General features: G+C 36.6%; 2 protein-coding genes across 3 annotated transcripts; one reads left to right on the forward strand and one right to left on the reverse strand.

Annotated features, from left to right (window-relative positions):
* Positions 1 to 660: 660 nt before the first annotated feature.
* On the reverse strand, positions 661 to 9,250 carry LOC138325740 (uncharacterized protein C19orf44-like). Its single transcript, XM_069271595.1, has 9 exons — positions 9,079 to 9,250; positions 8,387 to 8,524; positions 7,402 to 8,089; positions 6,785 to 6,930; positions 6,202 to 6,478; positions 4,720 to 5,398; positions 4,268 to 4,467; positions 2,622 to 2,785; positions 661 to 939 (listed from the first exon to the last, which is right to left on the reverse strand). The coding sequence occupies exons 2-9, from the start codon at positions 8,474 to 8,476 to the stop codon at positions 862 to 864; spliced, it is 2,322 nt and encodes a 773-aa protein (XP_069127696.1). The 5' UTR covers positions 8,477 to 8,524; positions 9,079 to 9,250; the 3' UTR covers positions 661 to 861.
* A 183-nt stretch (positions 9,251 to 9,433) lies between these two features.
* LOC138325741 (dual specificity protein phosphatase 23-like) lies at positions 9,434 to 19,485 on the forward strand. Of its 2 annotated transcripts, none has more exons than XM_069271597.1 (4): positions 9,434 to 9,989; positions 15,532 to 15,715; positions 17,392 to 17,495; positions 18,189 to 19,485. In XM_069271597.1, exons 1-4 carry the CDS (start codon positions 9,948 to 9,950, stop codon positions 18,399 to 18,401), a joined length of 543 nt encoding a protein of 180 aa, XP_069127698.1. In that variant the 5' UTR covers positions 9,434 to 9,947; the 3' UTR covers positions 18,402 to 19,485. The 2 variants fall into 2 exon arrangements, with proteins under 2 accessions (XP_069127698.1, XP_069127699.1); XM_069271598.1 differs by lacking the exon at positions 9,434 to 9,989 and adding an exon at positions 13,594 to 13,849.
* Positions 19,486 to 21,840: the final 2,355 nt, after the last annotated feature.

The raw sequence follows: 21,840 nt of genomic DNA on the forward strand, positions 1-21,840 counted from the left end.
TACATCTATCTCTAAAGGTATACATTGTAGTAATATCACAGATATGCAATCACGATACGTTTCACAGTCACTCAATCTCACACACCACTGGTCTTAGGGCATGAGTATACAAAACAGTCCTGCTGAGAGATTCAGACTTTTCACCAATTCAATTACTGAAAATCACCTTAAATAAGAAGCATACTGAATTCTTATTAAACTTCACCCAATTCAGCTACTTTATTATTACGTAAATTGAAACTGATACAGGTCTGTGTTACCAGACATATTGACACCTCTCAAAGCCAAGAAATCAGGATTCTAATCAATTAAGAAACTTGTATTGGAAAACAGTGTTGGACATACATCTAGATAAAACCTGGCTATTAGTTATATGATAACCTGATATCCGGTTACTCTGCTTCTAAAAAATTCTATTTATGACATAAACAAAATGTCAGATAGACTATCTACAATGGCCTGGCTGTTCAAATAAACAATTGTTTGTCTATTAATGAAAATCAGCTTGATACCGAGAAAGCTGTAAGGTAAGTAGCTGTCTGAGACTTGCTATCTCAACATAGAAATAACCTGTCTAATCTGGAACCTTTCTTTACTGAGAGCCGAGATCAAACAGACAACCTCTGTAGTGTGACATATACTCATTCAAACACAGGCACAAACTGTCAGTCACCTCACAAAACCGACACAAGAAGCATGTTCTCTGTGATGTGACATTTAATCAATCTGGCAGACTTAACTGAATATGTATATATGTCTATACTGAATGAGATATGAAATTCTCTGTAATCTGACACAGTTTCGACATCCCTCTGATCAGTAACCTTAATGTTACAGTATCCAACTCTATTTTCCTGAGAACTATCTTTCCATCTCTGCATCCACCATCCTGAGAGCTTCTTTGAAGGAGAGTCTCTTTTTCCTATGCTTGCGTATATACTGCAAAAAAAAAAAAAAAAACATTTCTTTGTTCAAACTTTGTAAAATGACAGGCTTTTTTTTCTGAGTATAGAATTTACAAACCATGCAAGCAGGTATCTCTTAAATAAAGGTAGTATGAAGAATTGATCAGAAAAATTTCTCACAGCTAACGTTGGCTAATGAGAGGTCTTGTTGATATGACTTTTACTGTAGGCTTAAGCTTGCTAATGAACTTACAGCTTTACTGAAAATGAGGATGGTGGTGTCAGTTCATGACATCTTGGAATTTATTGAAAACACAACAAAATGTAAAACAACAGTCAATAACATGTCTGAAAGAGGGTTTCTGATTGTTAAAAAATTACTGAGGTCACCAAAATAGGGCTTTTTAATAGCCAAAATACATACAGACATTTACAATTTGGTTTGGTCTGATTAGTTTAATGTCCTATTAACAGCCAGGGTCATTTAAGGACGTGCCAGGTTTGTTGGTGGAGGAAAGCCGGAGTACCCGGAGAAAAACTACCGACCAGCAGCCAGTACCTGGCAACTGCCCCACATGGGATTCGAACTCGCGACCCAGAGGTGGAGGACATGTGGTAATATGTCGGTACATCTTAACCACTCGGCCAACGCGGCCCCACATTTGCAAGTTTATAAGTACATGTATAGGAACACTGAAAGTGTATTTCTTTAAATATACGCTAATATATTTACCCAAAGTTGTTGATAAACTGCATACTGACAATGAGGCATGGTGCCCTCTGTTAGATTAATGTTATGAGGAGCTAACAGTTTATTTGCACTATGTGACATGTACAATATATATGGTCTGGATATTCATTTAATCTACGTGTTTAATGATCGTGTATAATGGGGTATATCCCATATAAAATATGATGTGTTAATTCCTTATTGGATTACATTTTTAGAGCCATATTGGCATTTAGAAGAATGAAACTGACAATAATTTCCTTGTGTTGTGTGCCATAGCTGTTAATACTCATAAAATCAATAAGCTGTAATTACTGTACACGTTCTCGTAACATTAATTCACACTATATCGCCTAATACATATTGATTATACACTACTATTGCATGAAGCTCATCATTTTGTGATTAAGTGACATTATTAGTTTACAAAAACATGACAGTTAAAATTACACATCATTAAAGCTAATCAACCAACCATATTTAACCCAAAAGACGCCCAGGTACTTCAGCTATATGATAATATATGTAGTTTTAAGGATAATAGTTGGGCCTTATCAGGTAGGTTTGTATGGTTTAACATTATATCATAATCAGATACATTGGGCAGTGTAGATGGGGTAATTTAAGGATATGCAAGGTTTAAAAGGAAGAAGAAATCGGAGTACCGAGAGAAAAACCACCCATCTGCGATCAGTAACTGGCAACTGCCGGCCCCGACATGGAATTCGAACTCAAGATTCAGTGGTGGATGGCTTGTGATAATATAATATGTTAGGAAGTTTAACCTGATCATCACTGGCCCTTTGACCTTATCAAGAAATGGAGTTACGTAGGAAATGAAGTTACCTGGGAATTGGAGTTACGTGGGAAATGGAGTTACCTGGGAAATGGAGTTACATGGGAGTGGAGTTGAACACAGTTCATATCTGTCTACCACAGTCTCATATACTGCTATCATTTGGTAGTGGTATGTAAGTAAGTCTCACCTGTTTCGTATCCTCCAGGGTAGTGTAGGTATGTCGTTGGTCCACACTGGCCATCATAGACTGGTACATGTATCTCTGTGACTTGAGGAAATCTCTGGTTAGTTCCAGCTGCTGACGTAACATGTCGTGTAGGGCTATCATACTGGGACTGTATGCAGTCATTGCTGAAAACAACCGTAACCTCTATTGAATTAATCATTATATGCATGTTTTATCATTTTCTTTTCCCGTGTGAATCAATTCAGTTTCAGCAATGAAAAAAATTAATATGATGAGTATTAGCTGTGTCAAAAAACCTTCAAAATCCCTAAAGGTCAGAATTAGAATATCAGACACTTTAACTATGTATCCAATAAGCATATAACCATGGTTACAGTGACAGAAAAATTAATAAAACTTTCCAATGGACATTTCCTAAGAATTTTCAATCCTGAATAATTAGAGCTTAAAATGTAGAATGGAAAAGTACTAAAACCATTTATTTGTGCATATCACGCATGATATCAAAATTTTAACATAGACTACTTACTTCCAACACAGGCTACTTACTTCCAACACAGGCTACTTACTTTCAACACAGACTACTTACTTCCAACACAGGCTACTTACTTCCAACACAGACTACTTACTTCCAACACAGACTACTTACTTCCAACACAGACTACACAGACTACTTACTTCCAACATAGACTACTTACTTTCAACACAGACTACTTACTTCCAACACAGGCTACTTACTTCCAACACAGCTACTTACTTCAACACAGACTACTTACTTTCAACACAGACTACTTACTTCCAACACAGACTACTTACTTCCAACACAGACTACTTACTTCCAACACAGACTACTTACTTCCAACACAGACTACTTACTTCCAACACAGGCTACTTACTTCCAACACAGGCTACTTACTTCCAACACAGACTACTTACTTCCAACACAGACTACTTACTTCCAACACAGACTACTTACTTCCAACACAGACTACTTACTTCCAACACAGGCTACTTACTTCCAACACAGGCTACTTACTTCCAACACCGACTACTTACTTCCAACACAGACTACTTACTTCCAACACAGACTACTTACTTCCAACACAGACTACTTACTTCCAACACAGACTACTTACTTCCAATACAGGCTACTTACTTCCAACACAGGCTACTTACTTCCAACACCGACTACTTACTTCCAACACAGACTACTTACTTCCAACACAGACTACTTACTTCCAACACCGACTACTTACTTCCAACACAGACTACTTACTTCCAACACAGACTACTTACTTTCAACACAGACTACTTACTTCCAACACAGGCTACTTACTTCCAACACAGACTACTTACTTCCAACACAGACTACTTACTTCCAATACAGGCTACTTACTTCCAACACAGGCTACTTACTTCCAACACCGACTACTTACTTCCAACACAGACTACTTACTTCCAACACATTCCAACACAGACTACTTACTTCCAACACAGACTACTTACTTCCAACACAGACTACTTACTTCCAACACCGACTGCTTACTTCCAACACAGACTACTTACTTCCAACACAGACTACTTACTTCCAACACAGACTACTTACTTTCAACACAGACTACTTACTTTCAACACAGGCTACTTACTTTCAAGTGTTTCTGGGCTGACCACATATGTTGCTATAGGGGTAGGATCAACAAATCCCATCCCCAGGGCCGGGCCAGGCACGGCCATACCGGAGTAACGGGAATCCCACGTGTACGTCAGACCAGGCTCTGCTGTTTGTACCTCTACGTTCTTTGTCTTTACATGACCCGACTTTGATTTCCTTACCTCAGGGGCGTAACTGAAATATACAGCAAAACAGTAAGTGATTTGTTCTTAAATGAAACATGTGTCTAAAACTATTGCTATTGTCCTCATTTTCTTTCATCCATCCTGTTAAATTGCATTGGAAGGGTAAATGAATGACAATTAAACACTAATAGTTCATGAAGCACACACTTGGATCTAATATTACATGTACCAACAATGTTTAGAATTTAAGGTAGACCAAATGTTGGATGGATTAAAGATCCTGTTTTACATTAACCCTTACCTATAGGAGCCTGAGTGGTCAGTGTAGCTGTCTGTAATGGTCATCTCTGACGGAGGTCCCGCTGATGTCCGTGATACAGTGGCTATCGACTCAGTGTCACTAGCAAACTCTTCTGTATAGTCATCTGCAGTGCCCTCACTACTGTATCGTGTTCGAATCTCAGAAGCAGATTTAACTCTGTACGATTTAGAACTCATGCCTATCCTTTCAGAAATACTAGGTTCAAAGTCTTCTGAATAAGAGTCTCTGCGTTTAGTACTGTGGTCTCTCGTGTGAATCTCTGATATAATCTCTGTCACTGATTCTGGTTCACGCTTTTTTCTCAGATTTGAACCAAACACAAAAGGTTCACTTTTCTCTGTACGGATGATCTCTGACTGTGACGATTCTGTCTTAATTTCTGACGCCTCACTGATATCACGTCCTTCCGACACATCTGCGGCCCCCAATAACTCGTCTACCGTATGAAGTCCAAACGAACTGAATACATCACTTTTCTTTTCCTTCACAGGTTTCTTTTCTGGTTCTTTTTGTTTTTTATTTGAAGGCTTTTTTGTCTCCCTTGACTTCCGTTCCACTGGAGATTTTGTTGATTTCCGCTGAACAGGAGATTTGGTTGTCTTATGTGGTTTTGTTTCAAAAACTACTGGCTCAAATGAATTAGCATCCATAAGATTGACTGTAAATAAGATGTTTGGAAAGAATATTTGAGATATGTAGTGAAAACTATTAAGTATTACTGCATGGAACTTCAATTAAATAGCTATGTTTATTATTTACATTGCCTGCCAGTAATTTACCTGTGCAGATTTTGAATTCAGTTGTGTAATGTACATATCTTAACCTTCTTTACATTTGTAATACATTACATGATATTTTACTCACTGACAAAAATAACTTGTATCAAGATGACTTACTTCATATGAGTAATAGTTATCAGCAGTAGATTTGTTATTGTAAACAACACAAAGAATAATCTTTCAGATAATTTTAACAAAACCAGGCAAATACAGCTAATGATTGAGTGATCAGATTCCCAATGTAAAAGTGGAAATAGCAATCTGAATTTTAATCAGACTGATGAAAACATGTAGCAGACTTTTAAATTAATATGTACGCTTTTCTATTATGGCTGATTTTACTGTAGAACAAAAAACAGCTTTGTAATCACACAAAACAATGTATTCTCAGTTTTAATAAGTGGACATGCATATGGAAGTAACAATTCCCTGACAGTTGTTGATTGGATTCTCCATACACTTAATTCACAAAAACATTTATTTCACATTAATCATGTAATTTTACATTTCATTGACAACAGAGACAACCACTAACACAAGCTTCATTGATTTTCTGTGAAATTTTAAAGAACATTTAACACAAGAAGAATTACTGCATGATTCCCATCTGATATGATGTGTTTTAAGTTAACATTTTTTTTAAATTTAGACTATCACACAGGAAAGGCTGAATAACACTTACATTTAAATCCATCTTCAGAACTAATGCTGTGAGCATCACTCTCATCTCTCTCCTCTATGACTTCACTCTGTAGGGAATCTGATAATACCGAATCATCAGATGACCTTGACCTTCGGAACACAGGAGATGGTGACCTCCGGTGGAATTTTGGGGAAGGTGACCTTCGTTGGTTCTGTGGAGAAGGTGTCCTTCTGATCGCTGTAGGAGGTTTGGAGTCTGGGGAGGGGGTTCTTCTGGGTGGGGGTGATGGCACTCGAGTCTTCAGCTTTTCACTGGGCTGGTGAGAAAAAATAATTCTCTTTCATTAATGATTTAATAGTAGAACAATGCAATATTGAAAATATAACAGCAAAATAGTCTACTTTGGATATATCGACATTGATTAGTTTCTTTTTACGCACACTAAATACATGTACGTGCATGTCTATACTGTTTAACCTTTTTTTCTAAATAGCAACTTATTTCTAAACGGTTCTATGAGTAATTTTGTACTCATTTAAGTTGTTAATATCAGTTAATTAAAAAAAAAAAAATATATCGCTGAAATACATCTTTAAATCCTTGAATAAAGTTGTGCCAATACCTTGATCCTTTTCATGTATTCTTTAATTCTGCCATCCTCGGAGGAATCAGCGTCCAGCCCAGTAATAAACTCAGCCAAACTCTCCTCCTCAGACGATAAAACAACATCTGTAGAATATCTCTGAGAACTCTTCAGGAAAGGGGACACTAAAAAGTATTAATGTTAAATTTTCATAAATGTTTCTATTTTTGTATATCAAATTAAATAAATCAACATACATATCAAAGCATTTCTAAAATTTTGAAAGCTCACTTTAGTACAACAATCGCACTATTTTACTATCAATGATAATTGTATACTATAAACTAGTATTATCATAGGTTAAATGTTGTTTTCCTAGAAAATGCATGTAAATTGAAGTTACTTTAAGGTCTACCTAAATATTTTTTTTTACTTTGAACTTACCCATGGTATGGTATACATGCAGGTGTCAAGTTATATTATATCAAGACAATATCCATTTCTTCAAAATAGAGTTTTGTGCCTCTGTGAAAATATGAACTATTATTTATAATTCTTGGCTGAATCCATCCTAATTTTATCATATTTTTGTGTGAAAATTAAGGCATGATATCATAATCAAAATCTGCTCTCAATCTGACGAGTAAGATATGTACCTGATTTTTTCTGTACATTGCCTGCTTGCTTAGCACTAGGAACAGGACTTTTTCTGCCACCAGTGTCAGCCTTTTGTGGAGTTGGTTTTTCCTCAGCAGCTGCTTGTTTCTTTTTCATAAATTTGCCACCATCTCTTCCTATCTTGACACTGTCTGAAGACATAGATCGAGGGCTTGGACTAAGTACCCTGTTGTTTTGTTTTTTGCCCGGGGTAGGGTTGGCAGCTCGAGGTGTGGAAAACGTATCATCACTGTCTGTTTCAAGAGTAAATACATTTTTAGTATTTGCAAAAGTCTGCCTGCCTGCTACCTTCTGTGTGAGGGCTGCAGCTTTGTCTAAAGAGGAAGATTTCTGGGTTCCTCCTCTAGGCTGTCCATATGCTGGACCTTTTGACTGCTGCTGAAGCGGCCCTCGGGACGTCCCAGGGCGAGACTGAGAGGAAACGGTTGGAACTGGACTAGCTGCTGATGTTTGAGGTTTCTTCAAAAACTTTGACTGAGGAGCAGGTGCAGAGTTTTGACCTGTGTTCTTTTTTAGAAATTTACTCCCAACAGAAGGGCCAGCCTTTTGTTTATGAGTGGATGAATTTGTATCTAACTCACTTGATATCGAAATATCACCAATATCCTCAAAATTTACCGCTTTCTTATGCTGGGCAGTCTTTTGTGTAAGACCCTTGATGTAAGCCTATAAAAGTAAATAAGAGTATAATCGGCAAATTTCAGCTCATGTACATCTAAAATATATAGGAAAGCTTTTAATTTATTCAAAGATTCTGAAAATACAAAATTAATATGAATACAATGATCGAATGAAATACATTTCAGATAACAAAGAATGAAATACCAGACACATCATACTAATTTGAAGTTCATGATATATGACCTCTCCGTAGGTGTGCTCTGTGTGATACATTGTTTTTTATTGCAATTGATGACTTTTGGAAAAAAAATGTTGTCACAAACAAGTGTTTCAATACTTTACCTCAAGGTCATCCTCTTCTGTTGGTTTTTTGATAATATCTCCTTTTAATTGTGATGAAACTTTCTGTAGCAAAGCATTGGACCTCTTCATTGTCTTTTATTAAAAGGTGGAACAGTCACAGAGGATAGATGGAGAAATCTGAGAACAGAATTAAAACAATAAATAAATCCGCCAGACAAATTGTCCAAGATTCTCTGTACTGTTTAATATCGGTGGACATGCAAACTGTTGGTCAACAGAGATACAAATTATACATGTAGCTCGAGTTATCTTTGATTTATATACAGTAATTTTAAAATATTTTAAATATTAATAAACCACAAGCTGGCAGCTGCAATGCATTTAACAAAATTATATATCAAAGTACAGTTGGAGCCTTTCAGACTGTATACAAGTTTAAAGTTTATGCATAACATATAAATATAGAAAACATGGTCCGTGTCTGAAAATATAATCTTTTGGCAAAAGTTACAAGCCCAATTCCTATCTCCTAACACAGGGTTTAATATTTGCAATTGACTAAACAATAAGTTAAGGCCTCAATTTTAAACTGTATCACAAATTCACAAAACATTTTTTTTCGAAAACGCATTGAAAAAAACTGCCCACATCATTGCCACAACATGTCTGGACATCGTCTGATCATAACATTGTGCATTTAAATTGAATATCACTATTTACAAATTTCTTACCAGCTGTCCAAAGGCATGTAGACATCGGATCTGTAATAACATGCTTCTAAAGCTGTGCGTGATTTCCAGAAATATGTATCAGTCGATAAATTATCAATAAATTGAGCATTTGTAGTTTCGGTATCGTTTGTGAACCGCCATTTGTAAACAAATCAATGTCGCGTTTACGTTTATCATGTGGTTCTAGGTCAATCAGACGCTTAAATCCTAGATCGGCAATATTCGGTTCCTTCCGGAATCCTGCCAAAAAATGTGAGGATTCGTAAATGTATATTTTATTATGTTATCTACAGCAATGATAACTTTGTTTTAAATCAGTTAAAGAGTTACCTTAAATGAATGTCAGTACTACATAGTATGTTATAGTTAGAGCGTTTGCGGGCGTGAAACTAGGCATTCACGGAGTTTGTACGTTTTTGCAATGGAACGAAAGATAACTCGAGTAAAGTATTGATGTACACGTGTATTAACCATTACATGTACACGTTACATGTAGGCACTCCGTGTGTGTATTTTGATCTTATGCCAGACATTATTTATAGATCTGACTGCAGTGCGTTAGCCTCAGTTCTCTAACGAAAGTACAGCAAAATACTTTTCATGAAATACATGTTGGGTCCTACATGTAGCCTACGAGAAAAACAAAGCAATACCGAGTAGCTCTAGACTACAATATTATAGTCATTGAAGAACATCAATTATTGGACATAGAAGAAAATGTGAGCAGATCAATATCTTCAGACTTCAGCATGCATATGCTACGCTGCACAAGATTGTTGGTAGAATAAAAAAATCACAGATCAAGCTTGGGATGTGAGCGAAGGCCTAAGTTTGATGGCTAGTCCCGACATCAAAGAAGCCAACCTAAGATGTCGACCCTCTCAACCCTTTTATTCTCCTGTTTCTTCTTGGTAAGTATTTCTACTATGTTTTTATTATTTCACTGCACGCATATCAACGATACCCGTGTAAAATAAGCCACCGCTTGAATTTACATAGTCTAGCTCTCTGAACTATTGAAAGATTTCAGTCTTTTTGCTCCCATAGAAATACATTTATGTATAAGTATAGTTAGAGATAAATGTAGGTATGAACGCAAGTTTCTCAGCATCATCAACACAATCTTCCAAAACACGCGACTCACATGTATCGTGTGCATGCATTATAAACAATTTTTTTATCTCTTTTTCCCAAAAATGTGACATTTTAACTTTAATAGACATGTTTTGATTGCAAAAAGGTAAAACAAATCAATCATCCAGTACCCGATTGTCTCTGTACTCTTTGGGAGGTTACGACATACGTGTATTATAAAAGTTGTGCTTCCTTGTAATAGCGGAACTCTTTGCCCTTTTTATAGTGTTATATTACTGAAACATGCTGCCGAGGACACATAACAAACACTGTCCACCCGGTATACTGACAACGGGGAAACCAGTCGTCCCACTCTCTTTATGCGGAACACTAAGCAAGGACAGAAACTACCACTTCTATGGACTATATATATAATATATAATACTGTACATGTATATAGTGTATCTCGACCAGGGAACAGAACCCTCACTGGGACAAGCGCCCAACTCAAGGCCTAAAGTGAGGTGGTGTCAACGAAGAGTTAGGGAAAAAAAGTTAGAAAGAAGAGACAACATAAAATCCTTAATTTAGTTGTCTTTGATGAAAATCGTGAAAATGCAATAGGGGCAGCAGGTACATTTCTAACGCCGAGATCACTGGTACAAGTAAACTTGCGTCCAGAGTCACATTTATATCTAACTATAGTTATATTTCTATGGGAGCAAAAGACTGAAGTAATTTCAACAGTGTGTGCCAAACTTGATGATTATATACATGTACTGTATAAAAATAAAGGGCATCTGTTAGAAAAAAACATTGATTCTGTTTTTATCTTTTTCTTGGATACATTTGAACTCTCTTAAATGTTCCCAAAACTAATCTTCCAACTCTGTAAAGAATTCATTCTAATACATGTACCATCCTTAAATCTCTGTTTAGATTTATCGTGTTCTTTATTCCACAGTTTATTTGTTGATTTTCCACAAAATTGGATGATTTTAATGTAGAATACAATGTATATGCATATTGATCGAAAGGTGAAAAAATCATCACTCAGATTAGCCGAAAGTTCTTAGAAGTGTTTAATATTCAACAATTACTAACTCGACACGAAATGCCGCTTTTTACCTCCATGAACTATTATAACGGACACTATTGATTAATGCTACATCAATTTACCATATCATCCAGCATTCTTTTATATTCATTAATGCTACATCAATTTACCATATCATCCAGCATTCTTTTATATTCAGTACACCTACACTTCACACGAAGAATTTTCTTCCTTTTGTATTCCGCACTTACATATGCTGAAAATATATATGCATTATTCTGTATATGGTAGCCATCTGTCACCCAATGCCGTATCAGTTTATAATCACATGGCCTTTAATCATATGGAACTGAATCTCGACAGAATATCTTCGTTATTTGAATTTTTGAATCTATACAAATATCATTGTTTTTTTGGTTGTTTTTTTTAATTGTTATTTTTATCAAAATCAACATGTTTTACCGTTTGGACATCCAAATAATTAGTTATACTATACCAAACCCATTATATGCAAAGTTGAATTAGTATTGTTTGCATCATTGTTTATTGTTGGTTTTTCTTTCAAAGTAGTAACGCCTGGTAATAAGTTCACCAACAGACATGTTAAGATGTAAAATTGCCTTGATATTCGAAATAAAGACGACGTTTAAAGCAATTGGATTAGATTGATAAAAATAAAGTGCGTGTTAAATTGAGAGGTCTTCTAAACAGATAATGAACCCTTCTGGTGTGGTTTTGTTGGACTTGTGGTCCTAACCGCTAGCTGTAGCTTGTATCGGATGCTCAATGTCTACGTGATGCGTGTTAAGTAGTGGTCGAAGGTTGTGACGTTTTCCTGCACCATCAGTGGTCGAAAGTTGTTTTCCTGCACCACCAGCTGACGTTTTCCTGCACCATCAGTGGTCGAAGGTTGTGACGTTTTCCTGCACCATCAGTGGTCGAAGGTTGTGACGTTTTCCTGCACCATCAGTGGTCGAAGGTTGTGACGTTTTCCTGCACCATCAGTGGTCGAAGGTTGTGACGTTTTTCTGCACCATCAGTGGTCGAAGGTTGTGACGTTTTCCTGCAACATCAGTGGTCGAAGGTTGTGACGTATCCCTGCACCATCAGTGGTCGAAGGCTGTGTCGTTTTCCTGCACCATCAGTGGTCGAAGGTTGTGGCGTTTCCCTGCACCATCAGTGGTCGAAGTTTGTGACGTTTTCCTGCACCATCAGTGGTCGAAGGTTGTGACGTTTTCCTGCACCAACAGTGGTCGAAGGTTGTGACGTTTTCCTGCACCATCAGTGGTCGAAGGTGTGACGTTTTCCTGCACCATCAGAGGTCGAAGGTTGTGACGTTTTCATGCACCATCAGTGGTCGAAGGTTGTGACGTTTTCCTGCAACATCAGTGGTCGAAGGTTGTGACGTATCCCTGCACCATCAGTGGTCGAAGGCTGTGTCGTTTTCCTGCACCATCAGTGGTCGAAGGTTGTGACGTTTTCCTGCACCATCAGTGGTCGAAGGTTGTGACGTTTTCCTGCACCATCAGTGGTCGAAGGTTGTGACGTATCCCTGCACCATCAGTGGTCGAAGGCTGTGTCGTTTTCCTGCACCATCAGTGGTCGAAGGCTGTGTCGTTTTCCTGCACCAACAGTGGTCGAAGGCTGTGTCGTTTTCCTGCACCATCAGTGGTCGAACAAAGATGTCTATAAAGACTAAGGCTGTGAACACTTACAATTTATCAAAAAACTAAGACTTGAACTTGTTTGACCGCTTTAGTATCTGCTGGAGAGCAATACGATCATTTAACCATGTTCAATGCATACCTTTCTCTCCCATCCAATGTTGCCATTCTATTTGCATTATTTTCTTGGCATAATGTGACTTGATAGATATACTGCATTATCTTTACTCGATACACACCTAACTGTTAACATTAAGCATAATTATGACGTTACATACCATTGTTCCACCACTCACTTATGGAGAAAGGTGTAGTGTTATGTTTTGTTTAGGCGAACATGTGCATTGAACCTTGGTATATTGCTCAAGTTAAACAGCTTTTCACAACATACACAGCAGTTTTTCACTTCACTAAGTTCTATAAATAGGAAAGCATATTCCGTAACCGGTTCAAGGTTTTTTTGCTGTTTTCACCATGGTTTGATCTACTTCGCTAGAACATTAACACCTAATGATATTCACATGATATTACAATTTGTCTGTCAGATACACATCATTAATCACCTTTATACGAATGGGCGGCAAACGATCATTATTGATTTTAACGCATTGTGAAAGTCATAAACAGGACTGAAAACATATATATACACTTATGAATACACTACAAAGGAACACTGTCATTGAGGTCGTATCCGGTACTTCTACTCGTAACCTATAATTATAGATACACGTCCTTACAACGTACAGTTTACATCTTATTGTCCTTGAAAACTCAAAACAGAAGATTTCATGTTTGATTGACTTTACCGTCTCCCTCCTCTCACCCGGGGTATCAACATACTATGTGTGGACTGGAGCTGAAGGATGAATTATTTATAACGAGCATGCGTGTGTTGAACAGTAGTGTAGAGATGACATCTAGATACGGGTAAACCAAGGTATAGAGGCTCGGCAGCAGTATGTCGGAGACTGATGTGGTTTGTATACATTTTAGTAAATTACCATATTCTAACTGTAGCTGCCTCCAATTGGGACATCATTGCTTTGTACAAGTTCAGTTACAAATGAAGGCTATGCTGTTCTAATCAGTCATTGTATTAGTGCTAAACAACGCATACAAACGATTAGATACCATCATTGGGTGTCCTCAACCCAGTTCGATTTGAGGTGGTCTGCTTCTTCTAGTAACTCAGCTGCTCAAAGGTCAGTCCAAGATTGACCACATACTGTAAAATAGGCACCACGGATCTTACCAGACGTAAGTGATTTTCACTGTATTCATAAAATCCAGATATCTCGATTTGTTGTCAACCAAACCAGAACTATAAATATCTCTGGATGGAATTTACAGTTTAATTTTGTCAGAGCTGAGTAGTTTAGCGAGAAGAGTTGAAATGTTTCGGGTTGTCAGCGACATCATTTGATTCTTCGATTCAAAGTACACAACCGCCATTGTTTTAGAATATTATGTTGCACCACATAAAGTTGAATCGATATCAAATTCGAAGCAACATAGAAACTTTATTGATATGGAATTCTATTTTTTCAGCTAACATGAAACATTACTGACATTTCCTATATAAACGTATGCATATCGAACATATTGGCCGTTTCAGAGAAGATGCAAACATTTTGTTTAGATTGTATAATTGTCAGTTTCTCGAAAAAGTCGTCTTCAGAAGTGAATAAAGCTGTACTTGCCAAAACATTAACAAAAAGTTAACCGTCATGGGCGAATAGACACGGGAGGACCAAAACTATATCAGAAAACTATACTATTACATTTGGTGTGTGCAGTCACCCGGAATAAGTGAAACGAATATTCTGTGTAGTATTTGGTCTGAATGTTAACGAGATATCTAATAAGGCTAGAGCCTTGGTTACATGAGTACATGCATGCCATGCATAGCTTATTTGAAGATTATACCCACGCAATAGGAATAGCTTTTGATATTTCATTCACCACCAAAAATTACAAGTATATTTTATCGCTAAAAATGATTTTTGACAGTACTGTTCAAAATCATAATAATTACACCTACAGTACAGTGAATTGGGTACACACGGTCCGACCATGAAGCCAAGTTGTGGTCTACAGTTTCATTTTACTGGTCAACAATGTTATTAGTAATTGCAAAGTCATTTCTGGAGGTATGTTCCCATCTAAACATCATAAGGCATAAAAAATAATTTTACAGTGCGTAATGTCTGTGTTGTAACTAATGTTTATAAGTGTCTGTCAATTTGAATGTCTTTCACAGATTAATTCACCAAACTTGTTTTGTTTTCGATAGATTACTGAACAAATCTAACATGTCAAAATGTTCACCCAGTTATATTACAGTTGTATAGCACGTATAACTTTAAGAAACTACCCGTTTATCAGTTGATCATGTCCTTAACTTGCCATGGGATGGATATAGATTGATAAGGACGAGTCTTTCTTTTACTAAACTATCTATTTACAAGACCGGCGTCAGCTACTAATAATGACATACTCCTTCTCCTGGAACACATGGTTCTGTATCTTGCTTATTTTAGGCATCTTTATACAAATATGTATTTTGTTTGTATTTTTCTTTTTTCTATGTTTAATTTCATTACAATTTCGTTATTTCGAAAAATGTTGTTTTTAATGCTGTTGGTTGGTTTTTTCCAGACGATCTTTGGAGATGTTGTCAAGTCCCGCATACCGAAGAACTTCTCTTGGGTGGTGGAGAATGATGTTTGTGCAATGGGCTTCCCTGAATCTCCCGAAAACATGATGTACTTGGTGGAACACGATGTCGGCTACCTAGTATCACTCACTGACGAACGACAACCATCTGTAAAAGACTTCCCTGGTAATGTCCGCCGAAAATGGTGAACTAAATACTGAAGATGCTATACAGATTTGGCTTAATCCCTTTGAGTAGAAAAAGCTATATATCAGGCATTAGTCATTTGAGTGGCAGATGTTCTTGATCAGGCTTTAGTTATTTGAGTTGAAGATGATGTTGATTAGACTTTAGTTATTTGAGAAGATGTTGTTGATCAGGCTTTAGTTATTTGAGTGGAAGATGTTGTTGATCAGGCTTTAGTCTTTTGAGTGGAATATGTTGTTGATCAGGCTTTAGTTATTTGAGTGGAAGATGTTGTTGATCAGGCTTTAGTCTTTTGAGTGGAAGATGTTGTTGTTCAGGCTTTAGTTATTTGAGTGGAAGATGTTGTTGATCAGGCTTTAATTATTTGAGTGGAAGATGTTGTTGATTAGACTTCATTTATTTGAGAAGATGTTGTTGATCAGGCTTTAGTAATTTGAGTGGAAGATGTTGTTGATTAGACTTCATTTATTTGAGAAGATGTTGTTGATCAGGCTTTAGTTATTTGAGTGGAAGATGTTGTTGATCAGGCTTTAGTTATTTGAGTGGAAGATGATGTTGATTAGACTTCATTTATTTGAGAAGATGTTGTTGATCAGGCTTTAGTAATTTGAGTGGAAGATGATGTTGATTAGACTTCATTTATTTGAGAAGATGTTGTTGATCAGGCTTTAGTCTTTTGAGTGGAAGATGTTGTTGTTCAGGCTTTAGTTATTTGAGTGGAAGATTTTGTTGATCAGGCTTTAGTTATTTGAGTGGAAGATGTTGTTGATTAGACTTCATTTATTTGAGAAGATGTTGTTGATCAGGCTTTAGTTATTTGAGTGGAAGATGTTGTTGATCAGGCTTTTGTTATTTGAGTGGAAGATGATGTTGATTAGACTTCATTTATTTGAGAAGATGTTGTTGATCAGGCTTTAGTAATTTGAGTGGAAGATGATGTTGATCAGGCTTTAGTTATTTGATTTGAAGATGTTGTTGATCAGGCTTTAGTTATTTGATTTGAAGATGTTGTTGATCAGGCTTTAGTCATTTGATTTGAAGATGTTGTTGATCAGGCCTTTGTTACTTGAGAGAGAAAAGATACAATTAATGTAACACAAAGGGAGATTTTTACTCATTTAAAAACATAAGTTATGTTTGTTTTCGGAAACGTAATGTGATGTCAAATTTTTTTACGATTTAGCTGTGCGACCAAATCAGGACCATATACTATATCGACTATAAGTGCAATTTGTTCACTTAGCTGGCGATGATTTGAAGCATCGCTATTTCTTTTTAATGGCACATATCGAGCTGAAATTATCGGGATATAAACGTACTGATTGATCTCTTTAGTCTTTTCTTCTGATTTACTTACTGTACTCCATGTATAACATGATATATTTATAACGATGGAATATTCACTTATAGTTTATCATCCTTTTATCTCTTGAAAACGTACATTGGATAGCGTTGAAAATATATATTACATTAACGCACCAAGAAAGCGGTCGTGTCAAAATGACTCCATTACGATGTACTGTATTGCACTGTATATGTGTTCGCACACTGTCACCAGTATCACGTGTTATGTATATATTCTTTATATGACTGTATAATGCTGATGCTGTACGCTATAGTTTCCGTTCTTATTGTGATACATTTCTATCTTTCAGAAATCAACCTATTCCCTGTGAAGGTAAAGGATTTTACTCCCCCAACGATGGACCAGATTGACCAATGTATAGATATTATAGAGACAGCGCTAAAGGATGGAAAGGTCGGTATACCTGGTAATGAGATTGGTATTACTGTAATAACTGGAAACTAGTTCAAAGACTTGTTGCAATTTAATACATGAAATTGGTTGAATGAATCACATCAGATGACTACTTTTAGCAGTGCATTCAAAAGAAAACAAGCGTTTGCTCATACGATAGTCTGATTGTTTGATATGTTTTGCTGACCATCAATGTCGGTAATGTCACCTTATAACAGAAGAGACTATACTGACATACTAACTAGATATAGACGCTGTACTTCAGATGACTGCTTCTAGTAAGTACATATATTCACAAGAAAACACGCATTATTCCGTTTCAGTTGTTCAATTCACCTTGTTACAAAAGAAACTATTACATACTCACTAGATGCAGACACATTACTATCAATGAATAAATCGTTAGATATTTTGAGATAATGTGTTTAATATAAGTCCATGTTGAAAGCAAAACTTCATAAACGTGTAATATTCGACACCTCTACTTATTTAAGCGCAGTCATTTCCGCGTAATGTGAACAAAATGAATTACGATTTCTTTAAGAGAGCACGAAAAGCGCTAAGATAAAAAAATTACCGCTAAAATTTGTATATTTACAGTATTTAACCTTTGACTAGTTCAAAACTTCAATGTAGTAGATATTTTAATCTAATTTGATTTAAGTTTAATATTGATTTTGTTTCTGGCTGCAGGCCGCTGGTTTGCACTGTGCTCACGGGAAAGGACGCACCGGGACCGTTCTGGCTTGTTACTTTATAAAGAGGTACTGTATGGAGCCCCAGAGGGCTCTCGACGAGATCCGGGTGTACAGGCCGGGATCTGTGGAGACAAAGGAACAGGAACAAGCCATATTTGACTATTCAGATTACATCAAAGTCAAGGATAGACAAGACTGTGGAAACTAACCGGAAGTGAAATTAGTTTGTTGGATTGATACATATCTTACTGCTGTTTACTACTATTGTGAGGACCAATTTCACGGTGCTGATATATCATTGTTTTCAACTGTTGTTGCATACTATATGGGTTACATCTCATATTCATGTTTCTGTGTGGAAACAAGACGTTACTTGGATACAGTAAAGACGTATAATGGAACTTCCTATCACAACGAAAACTTTAAGATGATATAATTGTCCTTCATAAATGAAGTGTTTGGTATCAACATGTCTTAAAACTGAGATCACTGCAACCGCCATAATGTAGTTTTACAGTTATACCTACCAAAAGGCTCATTCCATTATTAGGTATACAAAAAACTAAGGAAGCGGTCCATGTATTATCTTCAAGCTGTACATTAATGTATTGTTGTGTATCAGTCCAATAAGACCGTTTAAGAGTCCGATATGATATTGCTTATCATTATGGTTGGAAACTTAAGATGTTTTTGTGTTCATATGATATGATACTGTTGTATAAGAAAGAACGTAAATACTTCTGTAATGCATTTTTGAAATTATTTGAGAGAATATTCGACAATCCTGCAGTCATTTATAGAGGAATCTAATTTTAACGCATACTCATTAAGAAAATACTCTTACTTTCTAGAACATTTAAGCATAAGCATAACGCTCCGTTTTCAATGTTAATATTGCCATGTTTTGTTTACCAACTCATCATTGTGGGAGAACTACATATATATATGTAAGTATTTTCAAGAGTTACCTCGTGGTATGAATCTATCATTTCTTTTTATCACTATTTGAGTAAGTATAACCCTTGTATCGTATCGTGTGCTATCTGTTAAGAGATCTAAGATTGGTATAAGTGTAATCAACAGACTGTGATATGTGTAGATAAATAAAAGGTGTGCTACTTTGAAAGAATCCGATTAAATATTCAGAGCAAGAGGTATTTGAATACTCTGTATGCAATTATTTTTAGTCCATATACTCTGTATGACTCGCTTGTGGTTTGTTTGAATGATGATACTTATGTATAAAATTGTTATACAAAGCCATGCTGAAATAAATTGTTATTCTGATGTCATATAGAGTATGTTTTATATAGTTTGATTTGTATGATTAACTTTATTCTAATTGAATTAAAGCATATTCTCTTTTAATATACCTCTACTTTATTTATACTATATAAAAGATACTTTGTTAAATTTACTAGCTCCCTGCTTTTTCCAAAAACCTCTCTCAGCTGTGTGTTAGTCATCGAACTAGCACATCCCTGGAAGCTAGCACACCCTTGCACTCGGGTATTTCCGTTTAACCAATCATATTTGAGGTGGGCGGGACTTGTTTCCGATCACGCCATCAGTTGCTAGGTGACGTAACAATTGGACGGAGCTAGTTTCCGATCACGCCATCTCCGTTGACTTACTCAGACGACGTTAGTATCGATCGGAAACTGTTACCGAACACGTCGTCATGTTGATCTTGTAAGTGAGAGGCTTGTGAAAAAATGTAATGGGGTCAGAGGACAATACCTTTTACATGTACGTACAGTTGTTATTTATACATTTAGGCTACCTGTAAGTGGTTAACGTCTCGGAATTTCAACAATATTTAAATACAAATTTAGTATTATGCCTAGTGGTATAAATATCGAGAAATCATAGCGGAATCAAATTTTAACCTGCGGTTTGAATAGAAGCAAAACAAAACGGACATAGAATCACAGTTATCATCTCAGAATAATTTGTATGTTTGAAGATAAGATTACATAGATCGATTACAATGTATCTATCTATATATATATATATATGATACGTTGTAGAACCCGTTTCCAGTTTTAACACAACGGTAGAGAGAGGATCTTACAGGGCATGTTTAAAAGCCTCCAATGTTGGGGCACATACTACCTCTTCCTCTAAGTGGTTCCAGTCAATGACTGTACGCACAAAGAAGGAATTCCTGTATTGCTCACAGTTGTGTGTCGGTACCGTGAGGGGTTTTGAATTTCTGGTGACATTTTTTTCAACAACATTTGTGGTGATGTGATTTTCGTAATACTTAGCTTTGATGTTTCTTTTGGGTCGTTGTTTTGTTAAGTACTGATCTGGGGGATATTGATGGTAGCATCCCCTCCACCACTTTATATAGGAAGGTCAGTCTCTGTTGTTCACGTCTGATCTGAAGTGATGGTAGTTTCAGATCCTCTAGCATTCTTGTAACGCATCCTTCCTCCCTGGTCTTGTAGTCATTGGCAATGAATCTGGCTGCTAGTCTTTGTATTCTTTCAAGTTTGTCAATGTCTTTTTTGATATAAGGGTCCCAAATTATTGCACCATACTCAAGGATGGAGCGCACCAGTGAAATATATGCTATTTTTTTGCACGTAGTTGGGCAGTGTTTCAGGTTCCGTTTTAGAAAGCCTAATGTGGAGCTAGCTTTTTTTGCTATTTTTGTTATATGAGTGTCCCATTTCAAATCGTCCGAAACAGTAAGACCAAGATATGGATTGTTTTTTACTTGCTCCAGAATGTGTCCGTTTAAGGTGTAAAATTTGTGACTTTTTCCTTTTATGTTCATGATGTAGCACTTTTTTGCATTAAATTTCATTCCCCAATTGTTTGCCCATTGTTCCAAATTGTGTAGGTCATCCTGTAATAATTGATGGTCTTGGTATTTGTTGATTTCTCGGTATAGTAGACAGTCATCTGCAAAGAGTCGTACTTTTGAACTAACACAGTCAGGTAGATCATTGATGTGACAGAGAAACAATAGCCGTCCGAGTACTGTTCCCTGAGGGACTCCTGAGTCTACAGAGGCTTCTCGAGAGAATTCTCCTTCAAGGGCTACTCTCATCTGACGCTGTGTCAGGAAGGTTGAGAGCCATTTGTGTAGATTTCCTTTGATGCCGTATTGGTTCAGCTTGTGTAGGAGTTTTTGGTGTGGTACAGTGTCAAATGCTTTTGAAAAGTCAAGGATGGCTAGATCGACTTGTGACATTGTGACTGCAAGTTGTGTTTCACAGGAAAATCCAGAACGAAATCCATGGTTGAGCGATGTTAAGATGTTGTGATGCTCTAGATGGTTAAGCATGTGTTTACATATAATGTGCTCTAGCAGCTGTAAAATTATCTCAATCTCCAACGGACATTGCCGTACGCGACAGGAGAAGAGAGAACGTTAGCGTATGAAAGAAATATATTTTTAGTCTAATCATAGCTTTTGTATGTATCGGTATATTAAAACAGTTAAAGTATGGGATTGAGTGATATATCAAGTTTCCGGTTTCCCTCGAACTTGCCTATTTCCCTCGGCTCCGCCTCGGGAAATAGACAAGTCTCGGGAAACCAGAAACTTGCTATATCCCTCAACCCCAGAATTAAAGCATATTCTCTTATAGCTCGACAAACGTTGAAAACAGGTACTAGAATATTTGCTCGCA

Source organism: Argopecten irradians, chromosome 6, assembly GCF_041381155.1.
Source record: "Argopecten irradians isolate NY chromosome 6, Ai_NY, whole genome shotgun sequence".
NCBI classification, from domain to species: Eukaryota; Metazoa; Mollusca; class Bivalvia; order Pectinida; family Pectinidae; genus Argopecten; species Argopecten irradians.

Bases quoted from the DNA above. Each gene is read 5' to 3' on its own strand.
- LOC138325740 (XM_069271595.1), bottom strand. From the start codon at position 8,476: ATGAAGAGGTCCAATGCTTTGCTACAGAAAGTTTCATCACAATTAAAA. The intron at 8,090-8,386 runs GTAAAGTATTGA...TTACTTTTATAG, and splicing joins CAGAAGAGGATGACCTTGAG to GCTTACATCAAGGGTCTTAC. The intron at 6,931-7,401 runs GTACATATCTTA...AATACTTTTTAG, and splicing joins CAATGTACAGAAAAAATCAG to TGTCCCCTTTCCTGAAGAGT.
- LOC138325741 (XM_069271597.1), top strand. From the start codon at position 9,948: ATGTCGACCCTCTCAACCCTTTTATTCTCCTGTTTCTTCTTG. The intron at 9,990-15,531 runs GTAAGTATTTCT...GGTTTTTTCCAG, and splicing joins TATTCTCCTGTTTCTTCTTG to ACGATCTTTGGAGATGTTGT. The intron at 15,716-17,391 runs GTAATGTCCGCC...TCTATCTTTCAG, and splicing joins ATCTGTAAAAGACTTCCCTG to AAATCAACCTATTCCCTGTG.